Source organism: Folsomia candida, unplaced genomic scaffold (assembly GCF_002217175.1).
Source record: "Folsomia candida strain VU population unplaced genomic scaffold, ASM221717v1 Fcan01_Sc010, whole genome shotgun sequence".
NCBI lineage: Eukaryota > Metazoa > Arthropoda > Collembola > Entomobryomorpha > Isotomidae > Folsomia > Folsomia candida.
In genome coordinates this window covers 1,527,401-1,542,821 of record NW_019091202.1, presented here as the reverse complement: position 1 = coordinate 1,542,821, position 15,421 = coordinate 1,527,401, and the positions used below count along the sequence as shown (strand labels likewise).

Below are 15,421 nucleotides of genomic sequence, written 5' to 3'. Positions count from 1 at the left end.
GATGGTGCTATAGCCCATACAGCAAAAGCGAGTTTGAGTCTCATCAAGACGCAAGTTTCAACGGTCTGGAGCAAGGGGGTGTGGGCCGCTAACGGCCCAGATTTGAATCCCCTGAAGAACCAGTGGTCCATACTTAAGGAAAATGTATACAAAGAGCCACAACCCCGGACGAGGGAAGAGCTAGTAAAAAAAAGTTCAAGATGTATGGAATTCGATTTCCAGAGGCACATTGGAAAAATTAGCACAGAGCCTTAAACAAAGAGTTGAGGGCATGGTTAAAGTAAATGGTAACAAGACCAAATACTAAGGTAAATATGTCGAACATTTTTTGTAAGTATCACGGGTAGTTTTTTTTTATACTAGCCTTCACTTTTTTACAGGAAAAATGGGATCGGACTTTATTAACACCCTGTACATACTGATAAATGCTTTTACTTGCAAAATATTCCTTGGCAAATTATTTTTTCTAGGTGAACGTTTGGATGTAAAGGCATTTAAGTGAACAAGTATTGAAATTAGTTGTTATTAAACGATGAATTTGCATTAAAAAATCTCAAATGTAATTGTAATTTGCGATGTAATTCAATTACGTGAGAAATGCAGACATACATACGCATCGTGACAAGATGATTTATTATGTAATGTACATAAGTTCGTATGTATGTACGTATCACATCGTAACGAACGAAGAGCACGAGGTTTGGAGGCACATGGCTGAACGAGATGTTGTTATTGAGACCAGCTTTACATACATACGTCAGTTTAGTCAGTCCAAACTCTACTCTGTTCACGAATCTTCCTCAGAGAGACAAAGTTTACGCTCTTACTTACATTCCAGAACTGTCTCAACTTTGTACGTATAAATGTTACGCTCAAGCCGACACGTTCACCCGTCTCATGTCTCATTCCCTCTCTCGCTTGAGTAAAGTATGTATATAAACCCAACTCGCTCATCATGCCGGGTTTCACTAGGAGAAGACTAGGTAAGCAAACTCTTCTCACTATTCGTTTTAGCGTGTGTGTAAACTTATGTAAAGTTTATGCACATGTTAAGTTGTTGGAAATTTGTTTTTTTTGGAAACCTATCCTAAATCCTGTGCTAAGTTAGAAATTCCAAGTTCAAAGTGTGTGTGTGTGTTTACCTGTATTTCGTAAAAAATAAAATTCCTTGCAACGGTTGAAAGAAACAATTCATACCAAGTTTTGTTACCATTTTTGAAAAAAAACTGCTACATACAGAGTGTTGGGCGTCTAAGTGTAAACGAATTTGGCCTTGCATAACCCCGGAACGATTTGTCGTAGCGGGTCAAAATTTTGAGCAGACGAGCATGTTATCCTCAGATAGTTGTGTGCAAAAATTCAACTCTCTACTTTCAAAAATGCCTCCCCCACAGCCTCCAGAAGCTGAGACAATCATTTCAACTTGTTCCAGAAAAAATCTCGCTCGTGTTTACAAAAAATGTTATTTAAATTTTCTGTTGAGGAATAGGAGTGAGTTATTGGTGACAATTGACGAAGCACTATTTTCCCCACAAGTTACTAATTGGGTTCGAGGAGCTTACTACACGACAAATGCCGAAAAAAATTCAAGCAATTTGGTGCTTTTCAGTGAGGAGAACTTTTTAAAACAGTTTATGGTTGTGGGTGCAATGTCGGGTCGTGGTGTCCTCCCACTTATCAAAGTCCCCCAAAAAGTGAAGGAACCTGCAAAGTATTATGTGGACCGTGTATTAAAACCACTTTTAGAATTACATTTTCCTAAATTGTAGGGTAAAAAAATAAATGAGGTGATTTTTTAGAATGACGCAGCGTCTGCAAATACGGCAAAATGGACCCAAGATTATGCAAACGCCCATGAAGTTAGATTGGGGATAAAAAATGTTTTGAATAGTGAAATACCTGTACAATCCTCCGATGTAAGTCAAATGGACTTATTTGGGGTCGGAAACTTGAAAAGAAAAATTTTTCTGCGGAGACCGAATTTTTTAAACGGAGTTTGGAAAGAGTTGAAATGACTGTCTCAGCTTCTGGGGGCTGTGGGGGAGGCATTTTTGAAAGTAGAAAGTTGAATTTTTGCACACAACTATCTGAGGATAATATGCTCGTCTGTTCAAAATTTTGACCCGCTACGACAAATTGTTCCGGGGTTATGCAAGGCCAAATTCGTTTACACTTAGACGCCCAACCCATCTGTATCTACATTTGAACGTTATCCGAAACAATTAATATTTTATCAGTTTGAACAAGTTTTTAATAAATTTTTCAGAAATTTGCGGGGTTTCAAAAACTGCATAATTCACATAATTTCATTTTCAGGATGGCTGGAAACCAGGAAAATTTTGATTCCAAGAATACCTCGACTTACAATGGGACTCCAGAATCGCCACCACGTGTCGACACAGAACTTGGGCGACGTCGACACTCCTCGTCGCCAATACCGCTCGTCCGAAGATCACATGACGAGAGTGACGCTGACGAGGAGGAAAGCAAAAGGGACAAAAAATTTGTCCGATTTGTCGACACGCTTGGCCTGCAGTTGACCAGCGTCAAACTTTTTCATCACGACGAACTCCCCAACGTGCCAGAGAGTGCGTTCAAGTAATAATTATTGCAGGGTAGGGAAGCAAGCCGGCTTTGTAACTTTTTAAAATTACGCATAGTAATTTTGAAAATATTATTTGCAAAATTTCTAACTTTGTTTTCCATAACTTTGCTCCATTTATACGGGATAAACTTGTCGGAGTAAAAAATCCTGGCTAACTTAATTTCCTTAATTATTTAAAAACCTATTCACACCGGCCTTGGTAACTTTGTAAAATCCGTAAATTACGCCAACTTTTACAGAATTTTGCCAATAGATAGTTCGAAGGAAAATTAGGTAACCAATTTGTATAAACTTACATATGTCCCCAGATAAACATATTTTTATTTGAGTTTGTAAAATTATTTTACAGAAAGTAGAACGGATTTTACAAGTTACAAAAGACTGCGTGAATATCTTCAATGTTAAATTTCACAAAATATGCACTATGCAACTACAAAAATGTGTATACAATACACACTCTTTCCCCACCGTTAATTCCATGCTCGCAATTTTATCAAAATTATTAAGTTACACAGCTGGCGTGAATTGGGTTACATAGTTTATAGCTTATTTTATGAATTTATTTCCCTCCACTTTTCAGTCATCTCTCATTGACATCAAGAACTTCGTCTCCCCCGAAACAGAGTGACGTCCTCCTCCCCACGTTCCGCCAGCCGGGCACCCTCGCCAACTTTATTGTTCGTCTGTCCGAGCAAAAAGTTCTGCTCGAATCGTGTCAGGCGTCAGTAAAAAATATCTAGTGCCGCCTAAGTTCCCGGGAGAGAAATAAGAGCTTTTTAACTCCGTTGTTAATAATTGAAAAAAAAATATTATAATAAAAATTTTCAAAATTTCCTAGATCTGCGGAGGACTCGGTGACCGTGCTGTCCGGAGAGGTTAAAGTGGTCAACGTCTGGTTTCACAAGGCAGTCTGGGTCAGATACTCGTACGATGGGTGGGCATCCTTTGCAGAAATTCAGGTAAGTGTATACACATCTTCGCGTTGTCATATGCACTTAAATAATAACCTCTGACCCATTTCGAATTCAATTGGGCAATAAAATTAAAATGGGTAAAATTACAATTTTCAGAAGATTAACCCAAGACCAGGTTTTATTAATTTAGTAGTCTTTTACTATTTCGTGGATTTAGAAATTGCCAATATAAAGTCATATGCCTAAATGGTGGACATAAAATTTGTAAATTCCGTAAAATTCTACAAAATTTTACAAAATTTTACAAATATTTCAAAGGAAAATTAGGTTACAAGTTTTTGTACACTTGTTCAGATCAATGCCTTCCATTTTTTGTAAAAGTGTGCATACAAAGCGCACGGATTTCACAAGGCCTGCGTGTCTTACCAGTTACACTAAAATTATAAACTTTGCCCGATTCTGTAGAATTCCATCTAAACTTAGAAAACGCCAATTTTTGCAAATGTAAATAAATATGTTAAAAACTTACCAAAATTAATAACCTTTTTCCTCTGATTTTAATTTGTAGGCCACCCACAAGCCCGACCTACACACGGGATGGACCGACACGTTTTTATTTCGGTTGCCACTCCTCCCCCGGAAGGATACTCGACCTCCGTGGGACACTTTGCAATTTGCGATCCGTTACCACACCCACGGAAATATTTATTGGGACAATAATTACACCCACAACTACAGACTGCAACTCTTCCACTGAAAGTATGTAAATATATTCACGTCAACTTTTTTTTATTTTGCATACTCTTAAAAATAATGTCACCATTTTGGAAAGCAGATGCGCTCTGAATCGTAAAATATGCAAAGTACCTATACTAAATCTAGAGTATCGTTATCTTGATAAAGAGTACAGTTTGCTCTGGATTTAGAAGAGTTTACTTAATTAAGACTGCATTTCTTTTCCAAAAAGGGTAACATTATTTTTTAGAGTGTACACTCATACTTATATTTTATCATATTTTATACATGTAAACTTTAAAATCTGAAGGAAATCGCTACTCGAAGAAAACAAAGGAATATTTACGAGTGTCCACCACATCCTTAGCGAAATCTCTAAAATTTAGATTCATGCTATTAACTATTTTTATTTATAAGTTTCCTAAAAAGGATTTTTATAACATCTTAGACCTATCGGAATCTCAACGTTTTAATTTATTGGAACTGTTTTTCCCAGTTTTTTTCCTAATTGCTTAATAAGCTCATTAAATTGTTTTTTAAGACTGACACATACAACGGATCTGGTCTGCAAGGTACAAATATTTATACATACGTATATCGAATTAACATAAATTTACGAAACTAAATTGTATTCATCTTTCTTCTCGTCAACAATTGTACGGAAATTATTCCCTTTCCAACTTTTATAAAACTACGAAGGCTGTTAACATCTACATACATAATATGTAGATATAATATGTAATATGTACATATTATGTACATATCTATTTGTGAAATTAATCCCTATTTTGTTAAGGTAAAGTATGCGTGCCCGAAATAAATTATGTTACATGTATTGTCATCAATGAGTACGGTAATAGGTATTTGCATACATATTTACATGCACGGTACTCATTTTAAAATTTTCAGCAAGTTACATATATATATAGTTTAATAGACGGTTATATTGAAATATGCAGAAAATCACATTTTTGAAACCGTTTTTTCCTTCTAAAAACGTTGAGCTGAGCTGTAACATAAGTTGAGGTGTACAAACACGCAATTAGAAACATCAAACTCAATTTCAGACATATTTTTTACCAGTTACATAGGTTTTATTATTTATTTCTTGATTTATTTATGTTATTCGACTAACACAAGGTTTCTACACTGATAAAAAGTTAAGGGTATTTTTCAAATTTATGTTTCATTCACTATTAAAAACGAATCTCCAGCCAAACTAGATATACAATCATACTTATGATACAAATAAATATGAATATAAATTTAATAATTGTCTCTCGGTAATTCTTAAAATTTTCATAAATCTTCTGAAGAACTTTATTTTAAACGTATAATATTTTTTTAAATTCCGACAAAATTAGGAGTTTACACAATACATAATGCATAAAAACGTAACTTAATAATTATTATTTTTCACAAAAATCTCACTACTTTAAAAATCTCACGAATAAGTTTCACATTTTCATAATAAGCGCATTCATTTTTCCTAAAATTAATACATTGCAATGATAAACAATTGTAATGACGACTAATTCAATAAGTGTAATACATTTCCATTCACGCGTTAAAAATCTTTGCAAAAATTTTGCAAAAAAATTGCAAAATCGTTCCTCAATTAGAAAAAAATCACTCCATCTTCCGCTTGGTTGTTATTATTGCGAGACTATTTCAATAAGTGTAATAAATTTCCATCCATCCACGTAGTAAAAAAATGTTGCGAAAAATTTGCAAAACTTTGCACATCATTTTAGCCAAACTCCATCTTCCGCCTGGTTGGCATTACTGCGACGCGACTTTCTTCGTTGACTTTGACCTTGACCCTGACCCGCCATCTGTTCGAACTGCTTAGTTAATTGGGCTAGCGGGTCACCCATTCCCGACGAGGCGGAGGATGACGCCGAGGAGGTATCCGCACTCGAAGCCCCGCCCACCATGCCGGCCTCGATCTGTTGCGACATCTGCTGGATAACCGCGTACTGATAAGCGATCGTCTGTTCCATTTGTTGCAGGGCGGCGGCCTGCTTCTCTACGTATTTCACGTGCGTGTCCAAATCCGCTTTTAGCTGCGATTCCCGTTTTTTGCATTCCTGTGAAAATTAAATTGATTAATATTTTTTGCACATTATAAAAATAGCCCTTATAAAATATCTATTTATAAAATTGGTATTGAGATTCTCCGGTTGGATTTTTTATAAAGGAAATACACAATACCCAGTCCTTTGTAACCTTGTCAAATTCGTAAACTTACAAACTTTTACAAAATTTTACAAACATGTATTTCTGATTAAAATTTGTTGTTAAATGTTAGCAAATCTTACATATGTAAATTCGCACCACTCGAAATTCATTTACGTAATTAGAATTGTATCGCGTTTGTAGAATTATTTTACAAAATGCACGGATTTTACAAAATTACAAAGGACTGTGTGAATTGGCTCAATAATTTTCCGTCAAACTTGCAAATTAAACAATGCAGATACGATGTACGATTTACATAAATGAATGTTTAACTTGTAAATTACAACTTGTGATAAGCAACTTTTTGAATTATTAGTTTAAACAATGATTGAAAATGTCATTGGATTTAATTTCTTCAATGTCAATTGAAGCATTTGGTAATAAATTTAGTACACACTTTGGTGAATTAAAATTTGAGGAAATTTTGAAATCTTCAAATCTAAAGGAAGTTTGAACCCCTCATTTTTTACTGCAGCAAACATAGTTTTATATAATTCTTTGTTTTCATGTTATGTTTTATGAATGGTTCCTTTTTCCGATTTCCTGTCAAGAAATAGGAAACCACCATCCACAAGGGGCCGTTTATTAAAGATTTCCTCCAAATTATTGCCCCTGCCTATTTGCTACATGCATACACTTTTAGAAAACTGGGATTAAATCATTACTGACAAAAGTGCACATGCATTTCGCCTCTACCGGCTCGGTAATACACTGTAAATAATCTGGGAATAAACATTACCGAAAAGCACAAGAATATGACTATACCAAAGTGGCAATGATAAGTTATACCGTGTTGTAATGGCTTGGTAATAAATTTTTACCATCATGGCAACAAATTTTTACTACCTGGTAAAATATTATTTCCAAATTTATTACCGAGAAATCACTACCTGCATGACTTTACCGGATTATTATCAATCTACCACATTTTTATCTTGTATTTTGAAACTCATCATCTGCAAATCATTCTCATCCTTTACGCAAAGCCCCACACGGCCTCCCAGATGCAAATCCTTTATTTCTTTTTTAATGAAGGAAACAAATTTTCTTACCGTGTGTGACTCTTTGCTGGAGGTGGCCTTTTGCGTGTTGAAAGTTACGCTGTTCGTCTGCTGCCCAAATCCAAACCCACCACCGTTTCCGGCCGCATTTCCGCCCTTAGCTGCTGACCCGGAAGGTGCGAAGAGGCCTTGCTGCTGCTGACCAGCTGCCGGTTTTGGCCTCGGCTTCCCACCACGTCTCCGCCACTCCATGATCCGCTGCTGCTTATCCTGGAGAAAAAAAGTGGATAAAAAATGTGATCCCTTTAAATCCCAAGGATTTCAAGTGTAGACAAAATAAGAAGTGTTTGCTAAGTCGTATCACAACATTTCTTAAATCAATTTTTCCCTATAAAGTTAACAAGTTTAAAGGTGCCGTTTCAAATACGTACGTAATTTCAAAAACGTATATACATAATTTTAGAAATATGTATATCTCATCTCATATTTTTATGAAGTTTACGAATACATATTTTGTGTGGAAAGGAAATTTATGCATACAGATGTATGTATATAAAATTTGTGTAAATGCACGTCAAAATGTGTTACAAAATGTTACAAAAAGGTACAAAAAAGTTTAAAGGTACCGTTTCAAAAGCGTAATTTCAAAAACGTATATGATTTTAGAAATATGTATTTATGTATCATCCTAAATTTTTTTAAGTTTACGAATACATATTTGTGTGGAAATGTACACACGTAAAATTTTTGTACATACATGCACATTAATATTTTTACGACACAATGTTCTGTAAATTTTTGAAGATTCAAGAACACTCTAAATAAAAATGAGTAAAATTTTCCCAACGTTGGGTAAAAAAAGAGGATGACACAACCAAATGGTAAAATTTGTCCAATGTTCTGCAAAATGTGTGCACAAATTCGGACACATTATGCACAACGGTTGAACAAATGTTACCCTTTGATTGTAATTTTTCTTTCTTTTTTACTCAACCTTGAGTAAATGTTACTTATCCTCATTTAGAGTGTGTAAAGATTTATCCTTATTGTCGTTAAAGATTTTCCTTATTATCCTGACAGATTCATCCTTATAGCCAGAACAAAATCAATTATAAATTGCCAACGTTGGAAAATGAAATCAGAACCTTTGTCACCATTTTTCATGAAACTCCACTCAAGAATTTAACATAATGTACATACATATATAACAAAGGTGTATATTTATATACACATCACTAAACGTGCATAAGTATCAGAGGGCGGATATGTATGTATTTCTAACTTTTTCATACCAAATCAGATCGTACTTAAACTTCGTCCACTAACATCCCATCTTAGTAGGATCCCAAAAATTCAAACATAGTTTTACATATTTTACATATTTTGGGGTTTTCGTACATATACATATTTTCATACATATTTTAAAGTTTTTCCCTACATATATGCATATATGCAGATTTCCTTACATATTTCGAGTATTTTTCTAAATATAAATATTTCAATATATATTTCGAGTTTTTTTATGCAAAAATATTTTTCTTCCTTAAGAAATTAAGAATTTCTCAAAATTATCTACATTGTCATGATAATCGCTTGTCAATTCGTGTGAACGATGTGCCAATCCAATTTTCCGCATTTTTCAAGCCAAAAATTACACTAGAAAATCTTGACATGGAACTGGTCTTGCCTTATACGTCATTGAATGAAGATTTAAATGTAATTCTGACATAATTTACTTATAAGAGTGTTAAAAATTTGCATCTTCTCAAATCTAGAATATATATAAGGTTGGAAATTTCTTTTGGAAAATATTTTTTATGTGCATATTTTCGAGATTTTTAAGTACATATTACATACATATTTTGAGGAATTTAAGTACATACATATCCGCCCTATGATAAGTATACATGCGTCACCATTTTTCCATGTTTCTGCAACGTTTAATTTTTTTGCACCATTTTTTTCTCCCCAAATTTCATTCACAAATAAAACGATTACTCACCAGATCAACTCCCTCGCACAAATTCCTCTCCGAAAGGAAGTTATTATTCGCCAAGGCATTTTTGATATAGTATTTTTCACGTTTGCGAACGTCACTCTTCTTCTCTTTCTTAACTTTAACGACTTTATCTCCCTTCCCATCCTTCGTATCACTGCCTCCCTCGCCCCCCTTCTCCCCGTCCCCTGTACCCTTCTTCTTCAAAAGATCGCCACACAAAAGCGAAGACGATTTCGACTTCCATTTCTCCAATTTCAATAAATCCCACATTTTCAAAAAGAAAATTCTTCAAAAATTGACTAACTCAAATTTATCACTTTTATCTATCCCCTCTCCTCAAATCACTAACGCCTTAACACGACCACCCAAAAACTAATGAGCTTTCACATATGATAATAAATAACTTGCTTCACTGACACATTAAATATTTACACAGTTAATTAACAAGTGGGTGGATTGGATGCTCCGTTAACAAATTAATTAACGAAGGAACGCAGACCTCCGTTCGGTTAAGCAGGCAGCAACGCAATGCCAACAGAACGACGACAAGTGCATCATTTATTTGATGACTAGTGCAACAACGGAATGCAATTTGTAAACCGTGTAAGTAAACGACCCCATGCACAAAAATCAAGCCCTCAACTAAAATATATACGTTCCCCTTTTTCTTAAACTGGGTACCTAAACCTTCGTCTTAAGGGGTCCTGCGTAAAGGGTGTCACAAAAAATAGGGTACAAAAATTTGTCTTAAAACTAAAACTGTCAAATTTTCAATGGGTCAAAGTTTCCAGGGTACAAAAAAATTTCCGAAATTTATGTGACACCCTTTATGTCCGATCCATTCCTTTTCAGGATTGAGACAAGGGTAAGTAGATAGATATTTTCTACGTAGTCTTGAGATGGATGGACCCTTTTTCTTCTTCAGGTAGTCAGCCAAACGTCACTTCTTTTCTTAGTTTCGTTTTGTTGGAATGTGTAAATCGTTCGCGTTATATTTTCAGAGCACAAAAGATTAACAACAAAAGTACCTCAGATACCAACCAGTAAACTTCTCAATAACGTCGTCTTCTTTTCTTGGGACAAAAGAGAAATGTGCACACCACACACACTTGTTGCTTACCAAAAAGGTTTGTAGGAGAAGAAAATGTTTAAGGCTTAAACAAGACCTTTATTTTATACTTTTAAACATGGGCACACTAATTAATGTCTGAACAAAATTAGGACAGCGTTTAGTAACGGTGACATTTTTTTACACAAACTGGATAAATTTTACCCGTTTTGTAAAAAATGTAGTTCTATACAATTTCTGGAATAAAATTTAGGTAACCTATGACTCGTTTACTAATCATCAAAATCGTAAAAGTCCGCACATTGCTAATCGTTTGAAAGATCTGGAAATTTATTTTAAAATTCTGTACAGAAAATTTGCAGTCAGTAAGTTGATTAAATAAGTTTTTTAGACTGGTTTCGATGAGTTTCAATTTTAGAAAATTGTCAAAATCTGGAATGTCTATTTTAAGAAAAATATAATTGGGTTAGCTCATTTCTGCAATTTTGTCGTCCAAAATTTTAAACAAATTTCCGCAGGCGAACAATGATTACTGAACAGATACTTTGATAATAAGTTATCAACTCATATACCTTAAGCAATAAATAATTCATCCCAACCTTTTCGACCTAATAAAAATCTGTGCCCAATTTTATTACCACATTTTTAACCGTGTCGTAAAGGGAACAAGTCGTATCCTGCCAGTAAAAGATGCACTTCATACCAAGGAGTCATCTGTCAAGTAGTGTGCACAGTTTTCTTTCTTTTTTTGAAATGTAATGTATATGATCCATTTCCTGTCGTCCCTTTTATTATTAAATAACTAAACTAAACTACACACTACGATCCCTTCTTCTTCTTTGTTCACTCTTTAAGAAACTCGCTCCCTGTGTGAATAAAGAGATGCGATGCGATGAGATTAAGCAGGATCAAGTAAGTGGTACATATTTAGTAGTTGAGTTGGTAGTCAAATCTTACTTACTTATTACCACTACCACACTTGCTTTTATTTTATGATGGAGTCGTGCCACCTCATAAAATTCTGGTATTACATTATCATTCTCGCTCCCCTGTTTTGACTCTGCTTCACTTTTATGATTATCGCCTCCATCCTCCATCCATCCAGAATAAAATACAATGCAATACACAATACACTGATTGATTTCACTAACTCGACTCGAAAACAAGACCACTCTACACTTTGAGGAAGAAGAATGAGCAGGTATTTACACGGAGGGCTAAACGGGATGGATGACACCATTAAGAAAATTAAGACAGTTTCACGTGGTCAATTTAACGGAAAATCAATTAAAGAAGTGGATATTTAAAACTTAAAACAGGTAAAAATCCATTGGTTTTCACGAAAAAAATTGTGCAAGAAATTGTTTTTTGTTACAGGCGAATTTTTTGCACGAGTACAGCAGAAGCAGGAAACTAGCGACAAAATTAGCAACCATCTAGCGAAAAAATCGCACAGCTAATTGCAACTATCATACAAAGGGTGGTTAGGTGAGCCCTTAATTCTTGCGTTTCTTGCAGTTTGGCTGTTTTTCAGTGCAAGAAATGGTGATAAACTGCAAGAAATTAAACTAACCAGTAAAATTGAGGAAATCCGTCATTTTCTGTAATTTCTTGCACTTTTGGACAGTTATCTTTCTATTACATACCAAGAAATTAAAAGGTGCAAGAAGCCAAACATAAGTGAAATTATACACAACGCCGGGTGTGCCACATATTTCTTGCGTTCCTTGCTTACAGTTTCTAGCATGATTTTTTGCACAAAAATGCAAGAAATTGATAAAAAAACGAAGAAACCAAACACCGGTCAAATTGAAGACGTCCTTGCCGCACAGCCTTGGGGAGAGATGAACGACGACCAAATTGGGACGAGGGGTGAGAGGATGACTTAACTTTACGTGTCGGACGCATCAAAGGGCTTTGCACTCGAACTGAGAAGGAAAATCTCCAGCAGATAAGATTTATGGTCAATATACATTCGAGATGAAAGACCTTGTTCACATTTTTTTCTTATTCAACTGCCTGCTTATTACTCGCCAAGGGTAAAATTGTTATTCCAAGCGCAAATAACAGTCAAATAAAAGTGAAACGACAGGTTGGAACAGGATTACGGATTTTTTTCTGTGGGTCCCTATTTTTGCAGGATAAGTTTGCCCTTTAAGAGGTGACAAATGACATTAATTCAGCCAGTTTAATCTGATCTGATTAATGTTTTAGAAATATTGTGCAAAAATAATTTTGATATTTTAATTAAATAATATGGGCAGAAAATCAAGGAAGTAATTTCTGCGTGTCGTTTATTTACTATTCGTTTATTTACGCTTACAATCTGTGTGGAAAGTAAATACTGTCATTTGCTTAATAGTACATACATTCATTTCTGCGTAAACTTTGTATCGATACAATTCTTCAGGAGAACCGCTAATTGATATTACACCTGTGCAATCGGTCATTTGAGAAGGTAAACAGGATTGACTGACATTCATTCATACATGTTGCAACTTTTAATTCGTGAAGAAGGCGCTTTATAAAAATGATTTGGGATTAAAGTCGTTCTGAAAAATAGGGGATATGGGGTTAAGATAATTATAGTTTATTCATTTTCAGAAATTTCTGTCCGAGGTGTAAAGTCAGTCGTAACTTTTAATAATTTTTCCTATACAGATCAAATGTTAAATTTGAGCTTTTCCTTTCCCAAAATTTTGGCATTTTTCATTTGGCATTTTATAACAATATTAAGTTTAGGGCCGCTTAGTTTTTTTGAGGTTTATTAAAACCACCGAATTCATCCTCCACCATGACCACAAACTTCTAACGTCTCTACAGTAATGCATTTTCTTCTAGTTAATCATACTCCTTGAAGGGTTAACAAGTACTAAGGATAAATTCCATTGGGCACATTCACGTCAACCGATGCAGACTTAATTTCCATGACTAATTAACCTCTTTCATACTACTCATTTTTATAAAATAAAACTTATGTGGAGGATGGTATTAATTTTATAATAACTCATGATAGCTACCAATTAAAATTTCAACAAGTACCCAATGTTTAAATTATTTGACGGAAAGCACAAAAATCCACTTTTAATATTGGTCAGTAGAGGGGAAATTTCAAAAAAAAATCAGGAGAAAAATATCAAAAATAAAAATATCGGATTTCCGTTGCTACATTTCTATTTCCATATTATAAGCGGCTTGTAAATTCTGCATATGAAAATCTGCATAATTCATCACACGAACTTCGTAAACAGCGTAAACCGTGCCATCATAAACTTTGCAAATCTGTACGACACCACCACTGACGAGCAGCATGATGTCATTTTTACACTCGTTACTCTCTGGCCAGACAGTGTCAAATAACGGGCTGGCTTATTCTGTCAGGTTGATCTTTCACCTCTCTCACGACCGGATGGAGTGAAGACAATACAACGGCAGTGTGTACAATATATGGAATAAAATCATGAATGTATGTATACATATATTTAAGAAGTAGGTTAAGATTTAATCTGGACTTAATAATATCGATTTCATATTATATAAAATCTGCATAAAATCTGCATTTACAAAAAACCCACAGGGATTAGGGATGAACAAGTTTCAAAATCACAATTTGAATCCATAAAGTTGCGTCACAAAAATTCAAATTCAAAACCCACCCAACAATATCGCCTTTAACTTGATAAAAATGCAAAGTTTACGCTAACTCTGATTAATAAATTTATAAAGCTCTTTCCATAATTTATAACGATTTTAAATTTTTTACAGACGCGACGACCAAGGATTCCAGAGCCATTTGTACTTTCCCTCAACGCCAGAGTATCGCTGTAACTTGTAAACCTTGCTTCGATTACTGTGAAGAGGTCGTGCAAGAGTTGGAGAAAAGAATGTCATCATTTTGCCACTTTTATTACATAGTCTTGCCACAAGAAGTGATAGTAGAGCGTAGTTTTTGAACCGGTCAACATAAAATTAAAAGGTCAGTTGCGGTTTGTACATACATTCAGTGCCTATCATTGGTGGTGACCGTTTTTACTTGACGTCACTAGGTCAAAAGTAAGAGGAGCTTACCTACATGCGCGCGGCAATAATGTTTCACTTTTTGCACCAGAAAAAAATGATCAATGTTTGATGTAGTGTAGCACTCCACGTGCAACTACGATCTGGTTACCAAAACTATTAAACTAACCCTAGAGACAGTGTCTATCTTTGGTATAAAGGTTTCGATGGTCTAAGGTCAAGGAGGACTACAGTGATGTCCAAAGCTTTAAAGACCAGAATAGCACAAAATGTCTGTTGGATGCCGGAGACTTTGGCCACACAAATGACCTTTCAACTTTACAAATCAGATGAGCACTGAAAAATGACTCTAAGATGTAGGTCTTTTCGATTAGAAATCGTCACATGCTACAGATATCCCAAGCCTAAGCAATGGTCAAAAAATCGACCTCTCTCCCCAAACGGTACGGTGAAAAAACCAAAAAAACTAACCCATTTACCGATGATAATTTCTTTACGACAGGAACATATTTCAACAAAAAAACTAACACGTTTTATGTCAAATATTCTAAGGGTTAGCTGATTACAAAATAAAGGTCAAAATGTTATCTTATCAGGCTCCATTCATGGTTTCGGCGGGAATCGGCGGAATTGAGCAAAAACAGCCCAATTTCCTTGATTAAGGAGAGAAGATAGTTTCAAAAAATATTTGATAAAAGTCCTGATGAAACTGGAGCACCCCCTCAACTATTCCATATCGGGTGAAAGGCCACCGACCTTTGCGAAGGCGTCCACAGTAGCATTTACAGCGAAATTCGTGAAAAACTTGATTAAAATCCACATTTCTGACTTCATTTGCAC

General features: G+C 35.0%; 2 protein-coding genes across 5 annotated transcripts; one reads left to right on the top strand and one right to left on the bottom strand.

The window, feature by feature from the left end:
* Positions 1 to 840: 840 nt before the first annotated feature.
* Positions 841 to 5,305, top strand: LOC110854701 (glycogen-binding subunit 76A-like). 3 transcript variants are annotated; one of them, XM_035855222.1, is made up of 6 exons: positions 841 to 983; positions 2,317 to 2,598; positions 3,186 to 3,326; positions 3,444 to 3,564; positions 4,088 to 4,278; positions 4,565 to 5,305. In XM_035855222.1, exons 2-5 carry the CDS (start codon positions 2,318 to 2,320, stop codon positions 4,274 to 4,276), a joined length of 732 nt encoding a protein of 243 aa, XP_035711115.1. In that variant the 5' UTR covers positions 841 to 983; position 2,317; the 3' UTR covers positions 4,277 to 4,278; positions 4,565 to 5,305. The 3 variants fall into 3 exon arrangements, 1 of the variants encoding a protein (XP_035711115.1); XR_004835634.1 differs by lacking the exon at positions 3,186 to 3,326 and having other exon boundaries at positions 2,317 to 2,588; XR_002548350.2 differs by having other exon boundaries at positions 2,317 to 2,588; positions 3,186 to 3,564.
* Positions 5,306 to 5,324: 19 nt separating this feature from the next.
* Positions 5,325 to 11,479, bottom strand: LOC110854700. 2 transcript variants are annotated; one of them, XM_035855221.1, is made up of 4 exons: positions 11,268 to 11,479; positions 9,499 to 10,568; positions 7,548 to 7,766; positions 5,325 to 6,344 (listed from the first exon to the last, which is right to left on the bottom strand). In XM_035855221.1, the coding sequence occupies exons 2-4, from the start codon at positions 9,763 to 9,765 to the stop codon at positions 6,000 to 6,002; spliced, it is 831 nt and encodes a 276-aa protein (XP_035711114.1). In that variant the 5' UTR covers positions 9,766 to 10,568; positions 11,268 to 11,479; the 3' UTR covers positions 5,325 to 5,999. The 2 variants fall into 2 exon arrangements, with proteins under 2 accessions (XP_035711114.1, XP_021958859.1); XM_022103167.2 differs by having other exon boundaries at positions 9,499 to 11,479.
* Positions 11,480 to 15,421: the final 3,942 nt, after the last annotated feature.